General features: G+C 35.2%; 1 protein-coding gene across 1 annotated transcript in view; it reads right to left on the reverse strand.

The window, feature by feature from the left end:
* The window catches only part of LOC103215739 (ankyrin repeat domain-containing protein 30B-like), a 213756-nt gene that overhangs the window by 125727 nt on the left and 71309 nt on the right, over positions 1 to 16720 (reverse strand). Inside the window, 7 exon segments of the mRNA XM_073018916.1 lie at positions 1388 to 1460; positions 4322 to 4352; positions 9267 to 9339; positions 9433 to 9461; positions 12867 to 12957; positions 14413 to 14474; positions 16643 to 16715. Of these exon segments, the coding sequence (XP_072875017.1) occupies positions 1388 to 1460; positions 4322 to 4352; positions 9267 to 9339; positions 9433 to 9461; positions 12867 to 12957; positions 14413 to 14474; positions 16643 to 16715 (432 nt within the window).

The following is a 16720-nucleotide window of genomic DNA, read 5'->3' on the forward strand; positions in this document are numbered from 1 at the left end:
TATTTACTGCATATCTCTGATTTATTGTTCTTCTTATTTAGGACATATTTTCTCAAGATAATGCAAGTGAATTTATGCATTCTAAATACTAAAATGTAAATTTAAGTCATATTTTAGAAATGCATTAGATCTAATTATAAGATATATTATGCATATTATCTTACTTATAATATTCCATTACATAAAAATTCATTTGTCTGCTTATTTATTCACAATGAAAACCTCTTAAAATGCTTTTTACAGGCAAGACTGTATTCTGGGTACACTAGGATGCACACAAGTGTTTTCTAACCTGCAGTATCTCATAGTGATGCAAGAGCTTCAAAATGATTATTTAAATACCTAAATACAAAATCTTCTGAAATTTAAAATTTTCAAATGGGATCAAAGATCTTTGAACAATATATTTAAAAACTGCAGTTTAAATACTCTGAAATTAAAATCTTACCATATGCTTATTAAGAGTCTCTGCTTCCAGAATTGGTCATTTACTTGGGGTAAAACCTGCATTCTTCATTTAGTTGAAGAATTTAAAGTATACTTTTAATGAAATAACTTAGGAAACACACTGGCATGCCTTAATAATACAGATTCTGAGAAAGAGAATTTACATTTCTAAATTTCTACCATTATTTTTTAAATTAGAGATAAGGTCTCGCTATGTTGCCCACACTGGTCTCAAACTCTTGGGCTCAAGGAATCCTCCTGCATCAGCCTCCTTGGTAACTGGAACCACAGGCATGCACCACTATGCCCAAATAAATTTTCACAATTTCTAATATTATTTTGGTCTTACTAAAGAACCAGCAAGAGAAACTGAGAAAAAGCTCTCTCCTAAAAACTACATGAAATCAAACTAATATCTGCCAAAAAAAAAAACCTCTATGCTATGTGGCACAGCTTCGGAACTGAACTTTATCAGAGAGATTCTTTGATTATTATAGTAAGTAACTGGATCCATTAAAGATAAATTTAAGCATGAGGGTTTTTTTTTTTAAGTTACAATAGAATAATTTTAAAAGTCACAGTGAGTTTACTTATGCAAATAAATCTTTACCAGATTTTATATATTCTCTATTGTGGAAAAGTTTTTTCTAACATAACGTTCCTGTCACTGTGCATTTTCCAGTCCATTCCATTTTTTGGCCCTCACACCCTGAAAGTGTTTACCAATCATTTTTTATTTACTGAAGTAAAAAAAACAAAAAAACAAACAAAAAAAAAACTGTTTAAATCAACTACTCATATTTCTATAAAATGTTTTCATCTGACCAACTTTATATTACCAACATGAAATAATGATACACCACTGTTAAACATGAAAGGTAAATACTATACAGAACTAGATTCCAACTGAGAAAATCAACTTCACAAGAGACTATTTTACCTTGGTAGCAAGATTAAAGTCTTCCTCAACTTTTGGAGACTGTGAATTTTCAGTAGTCAGTTTGCCAAAAAGACTAGAGAAAAAAGATACAATAAAAATGAGCAAACTCATATATTAGAAAGAAAATCTGCTAGTTCATATCTTAGTGCTCACTCCAAAAAATGAGAACAAAAAACAAAATCTGGGGAAAGATCAGTCCTCGATATATTAAATCATGTTTCTCGGTATAATTAAAATATGCCCTCTGTTTTTAAACAAGATTTTATTTACCTATTTTTGACTCTACCTCCCTAACCTATAACATTCAATGAACACTCACTCTTAGTTTTACAAAAAGTAGTGACTGCCAATATAATTGGCATACCCTGAGTCTAATTCATCCTCACGAACTGTCCTCTATGATGAACTGAAAATATACTTAATGACTGACTTAACTTTTGATATCTAAACTGGAACAAACTTGATAACCCAAAATGAGGAAGAAAGATACAGTTACCTTGTCCCTTATCCATTGTCTATCTCTGATTCAAAGACTAATCTGTGTCACTGGAAAATGACATTCTTTGTTTTTAAGCATAAAAACCACTTTAAAAGGCCCGACAGAGACTTTTAAAGAAAGGCTCAAAAAAAAAAAAAAAAAAAGGAAAAAGAAAAAAAGGCCCTGTAGCTTCCCTTCACCCTAAAACACTACAAGAGAGTCCCCTGAAATATTTGAAATGTTGAAAAGTTGAACCTACAAATGTCAAATTACAAATGTGTATTTGTTATTGGGAATATTTTTCTCACAAAAATTGAAACATTAAAAATAATAAAATCGAACTACTTATTTTATACTTGTCCTTCCTTGTTCAGGTCTACATAAACTAGCAAAGCCTTAAAAATCTTCGTAGGTACTTATACCCAAGGAGAGAGTCTGCTAGAAAAACTGAGTCCTGATAATTGGATTTCTCTAAGTACTATATGTACACAGAGAGAAAGATCTGGAAGTGGAAGTCACTATATACAGTGAAAATTTCTCCCACTTCCAGATCTTTCTTCTGCAGGACTTCATGGCAGTCTCCAACCTTTAAATATTCTGCTCATCAAGGCACAGATTACTGAAAAGATAAACTCAATGACCAGCCAAGAAGCTCTGTATTTACCTGTTCCTGAAAAACAACTAAATGGAGTCTCAGTCAGTCATTCACCTCCAGTGTAAGCATGTTACCAAAAACCCAGCTGAAGCTCCATGACTTATTTGACAGCCAATCTTACCCCTGCTTTACATGTACATGAGTAGCACATCAGAGGCCTGGAAAAAGAGGCAAAGGGGAGGGGACACCTGCCTTGAGCCACAGATCTATGTAATTCAGCAACCTTCAATCCCCTAGCACTCGAGGGGCTTTAAGCCACTCCTGTGAAATTTGGGGTGAAAGAACAGAAAAGGACATTTCTATCTGATTGTGGAGACTTTTCCCAGTGGCTTTTTTTTTTTTTTTTTTAAATCTTTCAGTAAAAAGCTTGAAGTTTGTCCATTCCTCCAATTAAACAAGCAAAAAAGCAGCAACCTATTCAGGACTTCTTTTGAACCCTATTTTAGTATGCCTTTCTACATAACTCCCAATGTCATCTGTGTTTTTGTTCCTCTAATTTGTCTTCACCAAACTTGTCATAAGATCCAATATTCCGATCTCTTTGGTAAAACCCTTACTCCTACCAATCCTGGGATTGTTTCACTTCAAATTTGGCCTTTCCCTGATAATTCCATTCTTATCTACTTCTACTGGGTTCTCCAGCTAATTCCATTCTTATCATTTTCCATTTGTTTAATTAGATCCATTCCCTTTCCTGTCTATTATTCAAACACTCACGTACATGATGATATAAAAACAAGAGTAATGGGCTTTGAAATGAGTTTAAATATTATTTCTGATACCTTGTATATTTAAATAAGTCACTTTGAGTTTCAGATTCTCCATCTGAACAACCATTTTTCCAGGATATTAAATACAGGTTTACATTGAAAGTATTTTGATTAGTCTCCAAGAGTCTTTAAAATCCTAAAATTCCATGTGCTTTAATTTTAGCTATAGAAAAATGGGACTGGCAGAAAGGAAAAAAATTACAGAAGAAAAGAACACTAAGGAAATGAGAGAAGAAAGTAATCAGGAAAAGATTATAAATAAGTCATGGAAGAAGAGAAAAGACTCTAGAAAAAAAATGAAGAGTGCATGCAACTAGGCAGGGTACTGCTTTGAAGAAAAACTAAACTAAGAAATCAGTAAATAGAGAATTCTATAAGATATAGCCTCTAAATATTATTAACATAAAATATCTATATATAGATATTCTCCACTAAAAGTAAAATAATTCATCTATAGGATTTACCTGGTCTTCCTTATGAAATAAAAACCTATGCCTTGTGGTCACAGCTAAGTAAGATCTGCTCTAAAAACTTTGATGATAAAAACAAGGAACTGGTTACCACTTTAACTGTTAAACATGTTATAACAAAGTCTTGGATTAACCAGCATTCTAAGGGAAATCTCTAAAAAGAGTTAACATATAACAAAATGTAACCTTTTGAATTGATCCCATCTAGACCTGTGCCTTGATCCTAGTGATGCACAGGTATCCATCAATCTATGCTGAGGGGGAAGAGAAGGGATTTGGGAGCAAGGAAAGCAGATGGCAAACTCAAGGGTCAGCTACCTTTTAGCTATGAAATCGTAGGTCAATTAATCAACCTCTCTGAACCACATTTGCCTGATTAATACAAAGTAGGTGATAGTAGCACAGATGCTTTGCAAAGCTGTGTGATGACTATGTGAGATGGTAAATATTAAGCACATAATATGTTGTCTAACCCAGAGTAGAAAACTCAGTAGATAGTGATTTATTTTCTCTATATTCTCTCAGTTAACATATGTATTTAAAAAAACCGCAAAGTCTTACCTGGATATAGGCTCTACAGAACTCACATCCACTATTAAAGAAAAAAAAAAAAGTAAAATATATTAAATCAACAAATATAAATAAAAATACAGAATATTAAAAACATAAGAGGGCATGATGGCACATGCCTGTAATCCCAGCTACTTGGGAAGGTGAGGCAGGAGGATCATCTGAGGAGCCCAGGAGTCTGAAAGCAGCCTGGGAGACATCGCGAGACTTCAACTTAATTTAAAAGAATAATGTACACTTTCGTGCATGATTCAGGTCTTGGTTTAAAAAGCATAATACTCTGATGCTTTGTTACAAAGACTCAGATGATTTGTTATAAAGCATTCCTTTGGGACCATACATTGAGACTACAGTAAAATTATTATGAAGTATACTATTGGTAGAAAATTAATGCATTAAAAATGTTTATTTCCCTTCCTTTATAGTTCTCAAATGCAAGGAAAAATAGAATTTATCACAATTTGATCTCTGCAAGTGAACTACAGTGTACAATAGTTGTAATCCAAACAGAACCCTGTAAGACTGACAGAAAACTGTATTATTAGCAGAATTAGTATAAGTGGATAGTGTCAACCTTAGAAAGTATAATTCCTAGACAAATGAACTAGAAGCAGTTTGAACAGAGTATACAGTAGTCTCTCCTATTTGCTCTAAGTGTAGAAAGAAACACACACAACATGATTTCCCTCTGCTCTCACACCACAATCATTAAAACAGAAGACATCTGTGACCAAATGTGTGGAGGATTTTCTCCACTGACAAATAAGCCATTAATTCTGTAGCAAAAGACAGCTGGTTGTCCTCTATTTAATTCCAACACTGTCTATCTAGAAATAGTCTCAGATCTCACAGACTGAGGGCTCAGTCTCATGAGACTGCCCTCACACACCAGTTGCAAATCTGGGTCTCTTTGATTTCTGTGATTTCAGTTACTCATGGTCAACCATAGTCCAAAAATATTAAATGGGGAATTCCAGAAATATACAAATCATAAGTCCTAAATAACATGTCATTCTAAGGAGTATGATGAAATATTAAGACATCCTGTTCCATCTCACCAGGTCATGAATCATTTCTTGTATATGCTATCTGCCCATTAGTCATCAAAATGATCTGTTCCTGAATCCCAACCAGCAACATTATCATGGCTCAATGATCCACCATCACATGAAGCAGATGATCCACTTATTTCTATGTAGTCAGATAGCCAGAAATTAATAGTAGCCTAACACCACATAACTCCTTCACCTGACTTCATCTCATCACATAGGCATTATAACATCTCACAGTCATCACATGAAAAAGAAGGGTGAGTACAAGACACTTTGAGAGACCATATTCACCTAACTTTGATTACAATATATTGTTATTGTTTTATTTTATTATGAGTTATTGTTAATCTCTCACTGTGCCTAATTTATGAATTAAACTTTATCATAAATATGCATGTATAGAAAAAAAAAAGCACGGATGTATAGGGTTCCATACTATCCACAGTTTCAGACATTCAATGGGTGTCTTAGAAAATACCATGGATATTGAGTAATCCATGGACACCGAAGATCATCTTACCATACTTGTGTGTGTGTGTGTGTGTGTGTGTGTGAGAGAGAGAGAGAGAGAGAGAAAGAGAGAGAGAAACAATACAGATCTCCACTCTCCACAAGAAGCAGATAAAAAAGACAACACTTTTCCTCACACATGACCCTTAGGTTTTGACAATTCTGGAAAAACGCTGGCACGCGTGCTCCCCAGTCTAGACAGTTTCCCAGACCCTGTGTATGTATCCTGCTTTAGTTGCAAAAACTTAGATAGGATCTTGGGAGATTTCTTCTTGGACACCAGAAATATTAACAACATTAACAGTATACCTAACAACTCTAAAATAATTATTTCGAACAGACTGCCACTGCAGAACTTGTAAGTTAAATCCAATTGACTTTTCAGTTATAATCTTACTGCTTGAAATTCTCACACTTAAAAGAAATTAGCAACATCATTTTCTCTGACTCCTCTCCTACTTTTCATTAGCCACTGCTCAGTCTCCATTACCAAGTCCTGTGACTCTGTGAAATGTTGATACTCTCAGGATTTTGTCAATGGCTTTCTTCTTATTCTACATCTTCTGCATCATGGATAAGCTCGTTGAGATCTGTGGCTTTGCCTAATAATTATAATGAAATTATTCCAAGCCTACATCTTCAACCATCTCCAGCTAGAAATACTTGTAATCCAATTACCTACTGAAAATATCCCACAGGAGGGTTTCATTGAACTCTATATGTAAAGAAAACTGTTGGTCTGTCCCATGACTCTTTGCACTTTTCTGTTGACCTGACAATTTCCTACTCCTTCCCCATGAGCATTCCCCATGTGGAAACTTTTGAATGACCTGAGATTTTTTCTCTCCCCTAGCTTTTTAAACTCAATAAGCACTAAATCATATTAACTGTACCTCTTTTCTGCTTTGCTTTATCTCTTCATTGACACCGGAAATACAAACTTATTTATTTTATATTTATATTTCCTAGTTAGACATGGCCCCTTAACTGATGGCTTTCACAGGGAAAAAGAAACCCTACCTATAGGGGATCAGACAAAGTGGTTAGAAAAATTATAAAGATAGTTTTAGGAAATAGACACAAACCTTCTGGGAAAGCCAGTGGCCAGTAAATGATTTGGCTGAAAGTAGCCTAATCCTCTTTACTTTCAGTTGGTAGCAATAGAGGAAATATCTAGGGAATGTGGAGGAGTTTATCTAAATACCTTGTTTACTCATGTGGTCCTAAGACAAAACTTTGATCATTCGAGGGTACATGATTGCTTTGTACCGGGGGTTGGCAATGTTAATTACCTTCTAGTGATGTTTACTCAAGATGTTTGTCATTTATTCTGCACCAAATAAAAGCACAACAGAAACAGTATATAAAAGTGTTGAAAAAGTTGCTTAAAGCTAGTGGAGCCTCGGTATCACAGGCTCAATTAAGGGACATAATGCAAACAGCTGTATTCCACAACCCATGGTTATGAAATTCCAAATTCACCTTACCAAACGGATTTCAGATGAAGTTTTATTGGAGTAAAATCATGCCTATTTCTTCACACGTTATCTATGACTACTTTAATGCTACAATGGCAGAGTTGAAAAGCTGTGATAGAGACCACATCACCTAACATATTTCCTGTTTGGTTCTTTACAAGAAAAGTTTGCCAATTGCTGGTTTATACCATGACCAGAATGCTCTGACACTTTAATCTTGGGACTCCCCTGCTCAAACAATTCTAATGAATCCCTGCAGAAAACATTGCTGGCTTCCAATGCATAGAAATTATTTTTTCTTTCTTACGGCAGAAACACAAGTTTATTTACATATTTATTATTCCATTACTCCTATCTCATCTACAAAATGAGAAATCATTATTCTAAGCTAATCACAGTAATAACATTTGCTTTTCTAGTGACTGGTTTACAAATGAGTATTTGTACTCGGAGGAAGATGTAGGAGAATCACTTGAGTCCAGGAGGCAGAGGTGGTAGTGAGGTAAGATCACACCATTGCACTCCAGCCTGGGTGAAAAAGTGAAACTCCATTCCCAAAACATAAATATTTAAAATGCATTCCTATATTGTAAATATTTTCATTTTAATTTCTAACATTAGTTGAAGCAGTAAATACTCCGACTTCAATAAAAGCTCTCTGATATAAGCTGTCATTTGATGTTGACTTTTAGTGGCTATGAAAGACAGACTAATTAAATGTGCTTTAGAGTTAAATTCACAAAATATGGAGTCTTAAATCAAAGCAGAGCTAACTGTATTGAGTAGATCTAAAATATAAGAAAAGTAAAAAGAAAGGAAGTTCCAATAAAATATGTACAGGGTACAACTATTTATTGAAAATTTAAGACATGAAAACAAATTCTACACATAGTCTATAACCACACACATAGGTTGTGAATTTCTGGGGGTTTTTTTTGTTTTTTGTTTTTTGTTTTTTTGGTTTGTTTGTTGCTTTTTGACATGCAGTCTCACTCTGTTAGCAAGGCTGGAGTGGCACGATCTCCGCGCACTGCAAATTCTGCTTCCTATGTTCAAGTGATTCTCCTGCCTAAGCCTCCAGAGTAGCTGAGATTACAGGCACCCACCACTGCAACCGGCAATTTTTTGTTATTTTTAGTAGAGATGGGGTTTCACTATGTTGACCAGGTTGGTCTGGGACTCCTGACCTTCAGTTATCTGCCCGCCATGGTCTCCCAAAATCCTAGGATTACAGGCATGTGCTACTGTGCACAGCCTGGTGTAAAATGGTTTAAACATGCAGGGGAATGACAACAAAAACTAATTTAGGCTGTTTTCTACCTCTAGGCAATTTACAAGAGCATAAAGACACCAAGGCCAAATGCTTAAGAGTCACTCTTCTAAAACACTATGTCTAGCAAAGAGCCATCAAGTCATGATTTTTTAAAATTATAAGTCACACACACACACACACAGTCACTGAATCAGAAAAAAAGAAACAGATTTTCTTTCGACTGTTAGAGTGACAACACTCACAACTGTCGTGTCAGCAAGTGAAACTTTCCCTAAGTAAAGATCAGAATTCCAATCAGCATTTGAACCATTGCAAATATTTCAGTCTCAAAATTCACCTGCCTGAAAACCAAGCACGTACAGAAATTGCAAATTGGAAACTTTATACTATCAGGACATTAAAGTTGAACCACATGAGGTTAAGCAGAATGTTTTTTTAAACTCTTAATCTTAGGCTTCTAAATGGCATTTTCTCAAACATACATACAAACATTGGCATTATTTGGACCAAGATTTCCCGTCAAATTTTGAAAAGAAAACAACACTGGGAATAAAAGGGCTCTCAGCATTTCAAATATTTTAGTGTTCTTCTTTCCAGAGTAAAATTAAAACTACAAAATTTACCTGCTTTGACTGTTTCTCTGTCCTTCAATTCTAAGGCTTTATTTGGATGAGAAGCTTTCATTCCACCGGTAGGCTAAATGGGTTTGGAAATAAAATAATTAATATATAATGTATACTTCATAAAATATGTAGTTAATATTCAAGATAAAAATAGAAAAGTTGTTACCTGCAGAAGACCATCTTTATCAGAAGACTCTAAAAGAAAAGGGACATATATAATTGATAATATGCAAGCCTGACAAAGCCTACCAAACATTCACACAGTGTGAATATGAAGATGAATCCTCATGCTTGGATGGAAAAGGGATTACACTAGGTTGTGGGGTCTTTTGGGTTATTGTCTTTGTTAACATGCCAACGTGACAGAAATATCCCTAAGAAAATTTAACGAAAAAATTTCATCAAACATGCTGTGAAGATTTCCACAGTGAAAAGATATTTAAAGTGACAATAACTAAAGCAGAAAAATCCTAATACCAGTAGGAGTAAGCTGCTATGTAAGGAAAGAAGTTGTATTTAGTATGACCAAGTCATGACACCTCACCCCCACACACAAAACAATGTCAAAGCTAACGGCAAAATGCAGTCGCATATGGTTAAGAAAACACATGAGAATCATTTATGTCAAAATACTACAAGTAGCTATTATGTTCTTCAATTTGTCCTGCAATTTAGGAATTGCAAATTTGCGAAGAGGGTTCAAAGGTACAATTCACTTATCATTGCATGTTCTAAATTTATCAGCATAAATATTCATTTATAGAATAAAAGTTAATAAATAAATTTAATTTGTACCTCTGTGAAATACGATTATTTTTACATTTATGGGGTTCTCTAGTTTAGTCCTCTTAAAATTTCTTGATCCACTTATACAAAAAGGTCAATACGTACCCATCAACAAACTAATCCAGGCCCGGTGCAGTGGCTCATGCCTGTAATTCCAGCACTTTGGAAGACTGAGGAGGGTGGATGTCTCAAGGCCAGGAGTTGCAAACCAGTCTGGCCAAAATAGCAAAACCCTCTCTTCACAAAAAATACAAAAATCAACCAGGTATGGTGACACATGCCAGGAACCCAAGCTACTTGGGAGCCTGAGCTACGAGCATCACTTGAACCTAGGAAGCGGAGGTTGCAGTGAGCCAAGATCATGCTACCACACTCCAGCCCGGATGACAGAGCGAGACTCTGTCTCAAAAAAAGAAAAAAAAAAAAAAAAACCCTAGTATGAAAGTATCAAAAACTAGAAGTCAATTTCCAGAGCCTTTTTATATATCATTAACCTGCGTAATTCAAGTTTGGAATAATGGTTATTGAAAGTAATGGTTTTGGTGTTCAAGGAATGAATTCGACAATTGCTTTGTTGCTAAAACTTATTCTATTTGTTTTACTATAAGTTGTTAAACTAGCGTTATGAAAAAGCTCTTATAAAAAACTTAGCTTCAAGAAAAAACAGACATTTCTTTGACACAGAAATATAGCTCCTTTCATCAAATAATAATAAAACATGCTTAATCTCTAATTTTTCCCTATTTTTAATTTTTCAGTATGACATCCTGTAATATATTTAAAGATACCAAGTATATATGCTGTTTCCCCTGAGAGATGATTGATCAATAATTAAGACAATTCAGGGATACAAACTCTCTAAGACACGCAAAATTTATGTCTAACCATTTTAAGGCTAAATATGCATGACCATATTGCATGTATGCATTTTAGAAAAAAAGTACTTAAAATCATAATCAATACTCTTTAAATTAAAACCTGTTTTAATTACAATTAGGTCGTTCTAGATTCAGTAATATCTTTAAAATTTATTTCTGAAACACTGAAGAAATCTAAGAAATTCAAATATGAGAATTGAAACCATTAATTCATCTGCTTGTTTTAGGTAAAAATAGGATAAGTGTACATCCTGAATAAGTGCAAAGAAAGCAGAATGCCACGAGATGGGAAATGAATATGTAACCAAAATATTTCCCTTTGTAAAGAAAATACCAGGCTTTAACCTGGTTGCTAAGACAAGACAAAAAAGCAAAACAGACACAGATGAAACATTCAGAGCTATCTCATCATCAAGGAACCGTCTATCACTTGGCATTTAGGAATCCTAGGTGTGGTTGAAAACTCCGGTTCTAAATTGTGATTCGATTATCCCTGAAGTTCAAAATCCACACAGAGGAACCAACTAGGGAAATACAACCTTATCTATGATTTTAATTACTATTATTTTTATAAAGGAGTGCACTGGAGATTTTAGAGTCAGGACAGGGCATATGGCATAGCTCTAAAGATTAGTGAGCCACATTTGTAATGGCTATCGAAATGTGTGGGAGTACATACTTTTATTTTAAGTACATCTCCTCAGTGAAAGTGTTATGAATTGATCAGCTTAGATATATACTTAAGAGAATAATACTCAATATAAATATTCACTGATTTTCATACCCAGATGGTATAATGGTATGCCAACATTTTTGTAATTTGTAGCTTAGCCATCTCAATATTTCTTGATCCACTCATGGAGGAAGATGTACAAAACTCATCAGGAATAGCAAATACGCTTTCAATATTGACATATTTGTTTCAAATTTAGTTGCAACAGACTTCTTAAATATCAAGAACATTTTCTGTATTAACATCAGTACAGTAGCTACGTATAACAACAATTTAAGTATTCAAGTAAAACATTCTGAATTTTCTTTCTTCTTCTTCTTCTCTGGCTAAAAATGTACTCAAAAATAAGAGCAACATAATGCTTTCTCCTGACCCTTTTCTGTCTTCACCTTCTATATCCGATTGCTCTTCCTCCACATTTCTCCCACCAAAGGCCTCTCCTCTTGCTACTCAGAGCAAGGTCCAAGGACAACCAGCATCAGCATCGCCTGACAACTTATTAAAAATGCAGAATCCCAAGTCGGCTGAATCACAGTGTGAATTGTTAACAAGGTTTCCAGCTGATTTTCTAACGTCTGAAAACTTCTGGTCTATACGGAGTGTATGTGACAAATTACATACACGTGTGGCCGTGCATATATGCTTATTCTCACCTACTGCAAATACAACACAGCTCTCCATGGTCAGGTGCTTCCATCCCTAATGGCTTCCCACCAGTGAGAAAGACGGGAAGAGTCACAACATTTTTAAGCTAATTCTCTGGTAAGTTCTGGTACTAGAAGGTCACTTTATGTTCTTCCCAAATTTCTAACCATACCCGATCTTTTCCTAAAGAATCCTTTCATTTTACCATCCTCCATTATATTAAACCTGCTTCTTGTTCCTTCCTGTACTCTGTGTACTGTCTGTCTTTCTCAGTCTTCATTTCCTCTTTTACTACTGTCTTCTTTCTTATTTTCTCATTTTCCTCAGGTCTTGGAATATCTTGAATTCAAACTAATAATTCAGATAACTTTCAGCGCTCTCAATGTAGTCTGTTGCTAAAATCTGATAAGATGTACAATTTACTACCCATTTCAATTCTGTTTTTTTCTATGTTTGCACTTAGGAGGTGATTTTCTTTGGCTATTAGGGGATATTCCTCCTCATCAGTTTAGAGAAATATTTGGTCAAATGACATTTTAAATAAAAAATGATTCTTACCTTCTAATTTTCCACTTATTGTATCGAATTCTTTTCGATGTGTAGCCTTGGGTAAATACACATCATTCTGTAAAAGATTCTCAAGGAAATTCTGTTAAAAGTAATATCAATAAATAATTTCAACGGAGAAATCCCAATAATGAAGAGTATCAAAATTTCCTAAATAAACTCTTTTGGAAAAACACAGTTTCCTACTTTACAAGCAATTCGACTTAAGAGCAGACGTGTGTTGAAACCCAAAACATTTTGATAGAAAACCTCAAGTAACACTCTCTACATCAAGCTTGTCTGTACGTTCATGACGCTATGAACTTGGTTAGTGAGAAGGAAAAACAAATCACATTCACGAAATAATTCACTCCTGCGTATTTCAAAAAGTAACTCTCTCAAAAATATCTAACTTGTGTTGTAGTCCTCATCACAAATAAGCATGACATTTCAAACAAAATACAATACACTTGCTAGTTGCCATAACACATACCGCATTAAACATTTAAACTATTCATGATCAGAGAGTCGTTTAGTGTTTAAAATGATGCATGTCATGAAGAGAACTTTGAGAGTCTGTCATATAATGTATGCACAGAATGTTGAAAAAGTTGCTTTATTTCAGTAAACAGGGGCTTAAAACAAGCAACGAGTTTCTGACAAAATTTATGCTGATCGGAAAAGTGCTTCAATAGAATGTAAATGCAGTAAGAAAGAAAAATTATGTCATGTCTAAACGAAAGCAAACAAATATTAAAATCTTTTTGTCTGATGACAAATCAGATAAAATCTACTTGTCTATTGACTTCCACCCTTTGCTGTTACCACCAGGCAGCAGCTGCTTATTTCTAAGAGGTCACACATTGTCCACGTCTTTCCACAGCTGTGACCTTAAAATACATCACTATTATTTGACGCTCATGCTGCTGCAGCTTGACTGCCTGCCATAAAGGGACTCGAGGAGTTCTTTTGTGAAAATAATTTATATTTTTCAAAAGACTACTCAACCAATACTCTTGTTATTATAGTCCCACAAGGTTTCCTATTCTTCACGCTTTTCTTTCTCCTAAAATGATCCCTCAGGTCTATACTGAACAAGAAAGAAATGTCAATGTGTCAATTCCCAGCATTAATTTTTCGGGCCCCAACCTTTACAATACTGCAGTTTAAACTGTCTCTCTACGAATTCAATTAGAACTCTTGTACATCTAGATATACCATAGAATCATAAATTTGTCCTCAGCAGGACTCAGTGTAATTCTTTCACTTTTAGACAAACTTATTTCAGATCCCACGTGAATTTCTAGTGACTTCTAAGCCTTATTTTTTACACTATACCACACTGGCTTCTTAAATTAATCCTAGAAATTACCAGAACTTCACTACGAAGCAGTAATCTACTTAGCACATAGATTCTCTATAAGCATATTCTGAAAAATATCAAACATAATTTGGGGGGGACATATGCGGAGGTGAGAAAATAAAGTCTAAGCCTCTGATTTTATATTTTCGTATCATGAAACACTAATATTTTTTAAAAATCAATTATACACAGTACCTCAAAATTCAAATAATCTTCTTCATCGTCCTTTTGTTTGGATTCTGATGGGAACTTCTGAGCTATAAAGGTTAATCACAGATACATTCATGAGAACATTTCTCTACTGTAAACTTTAAAACACATACAAATCTACTTTCATTCACAGATTTGAAGTTTTCTCCCTCTATAGACAGTATATTCTTTTTGTCGATTACTGTCACTACTTCTATAGTCAATCCGTTAGAATTGAAATCTAAAAAGCCTGAAAATTAACATTATAGCATTCATTATAATGCAGAAAAAAAGAAATTTGACTAACTCGTATGAATTTTTTATTTACAAAGCAGTCATTTTCTCTTCTCCCATGAAACACAGTAAGTTCTATACTTGCTGTTCTTTCAGGAAACTTTAATTACCTATAATCTCCCATTTCGTTGTACATATTCATTTTGTAGTATTACTTAGTTTGACTGACACTGCAATTTCTATTACAGTAGAGACTTATCTAAGTCAGTAGATAAAACTAACTCGAAGACTCTGAAATCTGCATGTTTTCATTTTTATTCATTACTTATCAGCATAAAAATTGTATAGTTAAGTATGGTACAGCCATACAAGGGAATTTTATACGCAAACGAATATGAAAAAACACAGTTAATTGTGTCCATTATGGGTGTCTCTAAAAATTATCATGTTGATCACAAAAGAATGTTGCCAAAAATTACACTGTACACCCATGTACGCATTAGAAGTTGAAAAAATAATTTTACACATTAAATATGAGCACGCACACACGTTGTAAAATATTTAAACATGCATCAGAATTGTTTTAAAAAGTAGTTTAGAATATTGGTCACTTCTAGACAATAAGTGGGACTAGTGTAAAAAGACTCTGGGGCCGGGTGTGGTGGCTCCGGCCTGTAAAGCCAGCACTTTGGGAGGCCGAGGTGGGCGGATCACCAGGTCAGCAGATCCAGACCATCCTGGCTAACATGGTGAAACCCCGTCTCTCCTAAAATATACAAAAAATTAGCCGGACGTGGTGGCGGGCGCCTGTAGTCCCAGCTACTCCGGAGGCTGAGGCAGGAGAATGGCGTGAACCCGGGAGGCAGAGCTTACAGTGAGCCGAGATCCCGCCACTGCTCCCCAGCCTGGGCCAGAGAGCGAGCAAGCGAGCGAGACTCCCTCTCGAAAAAAGGAAAAGAAAGAAAAAAGAAAATTTAAGACATGAAAACAAATTCTACACATAGTCTATAACCACACACATACGCTGTGAGGCTTTGTTTGTTCCTTCCTTTGCTTTTTGAGATGGAGTCTCAGTCTGTCACTCAGGCTAAAGTGCCACAAGCTCTGCTCACTGCAACTTCTGCCTCCTAGGTTCAAGCGATTCTCCTGCCTCAGCCTCCAGAGTAGCTGAGATTACAGGCACCCACCACCACAACCGGCGATTTTTGGTTATTTTCTGTAGAGATGGCGTTTCACTATGTTGACCAGGTTGGTCTGGGACTCGTGACCTTCAGTTATCTGCCCGCCTTGGTCCCCCGAAACGCTAGGATTACAGGCATGTGTCACCGTGCACAGCCTGGTGTAAAATGTTTCAAACGTGCCTGGGAATGACAACCAAAACTAATTCAGGCTGTTTTGTACCTCTAGGCAATTAATTACAGTAGCATAAAAAGTGACTCAAATGCTTTAGAGTCACTCTTCTAAAACACCGTGTCTAGCAAAGAGCCATCAAGTCATGATTTTTTAAAATTATAAGTCACACACACACACAAACACACACACACACCCCACACACCCACTCAGTCACCGAATCAGAAGAACAGAAACTGATTTTCTTTCGATTCTCAGAGTGACAACACTCACAACTGTCATGTCAGCAAGTGAAACTTTCCTCTAAGATCAGAATTCCAATCAGCGTTTGAACCACTGCAAATATTTCACAGTCTCAAAATTCACCTGCCTGAAAACCAAGCACGTACAGAAATTGCAAATTGGAAACTTTATACTATCAGGACATTAAAGTTGAACCACATGAGGTTAAGCAGAATGTTTTTTTAAACTCTTAATCTTAGGCTTCTAAATGGCATTTTCTCAAACATACATACAAACATTGGCATTATTTGGACCAAGATTTCCCGTCAAATTTTGAAAAGAAAACAACACTGGGAATAAAAGGGCTCTCAGCATTTCAAATATTTTAGTGTTCTTCTTTCCAGAGTAAAATTAAAACTACAAAATTTACCTGCTTTGACTGTTTCTCTGTCCTTCAATTCTAAGGCTTTATTTGGATGAGAAGCTTTCATTCCACCGGTAGGCTAAA

This window comes from Chlorocebus sabaeus, chromosome 9 (assembly GCF_047675955.1).
Source record: "Chlorocebus sabaeus isolate Y175 chromosome 9, mChlSab1.0.hap1, whole genome shotgun sequence".
NCBI lineage: Eukaryota > Metazoa > Chordata > Mammalia > Primates > Cercopithecidae > Chlorocebus > Chlorocebus sabaeus.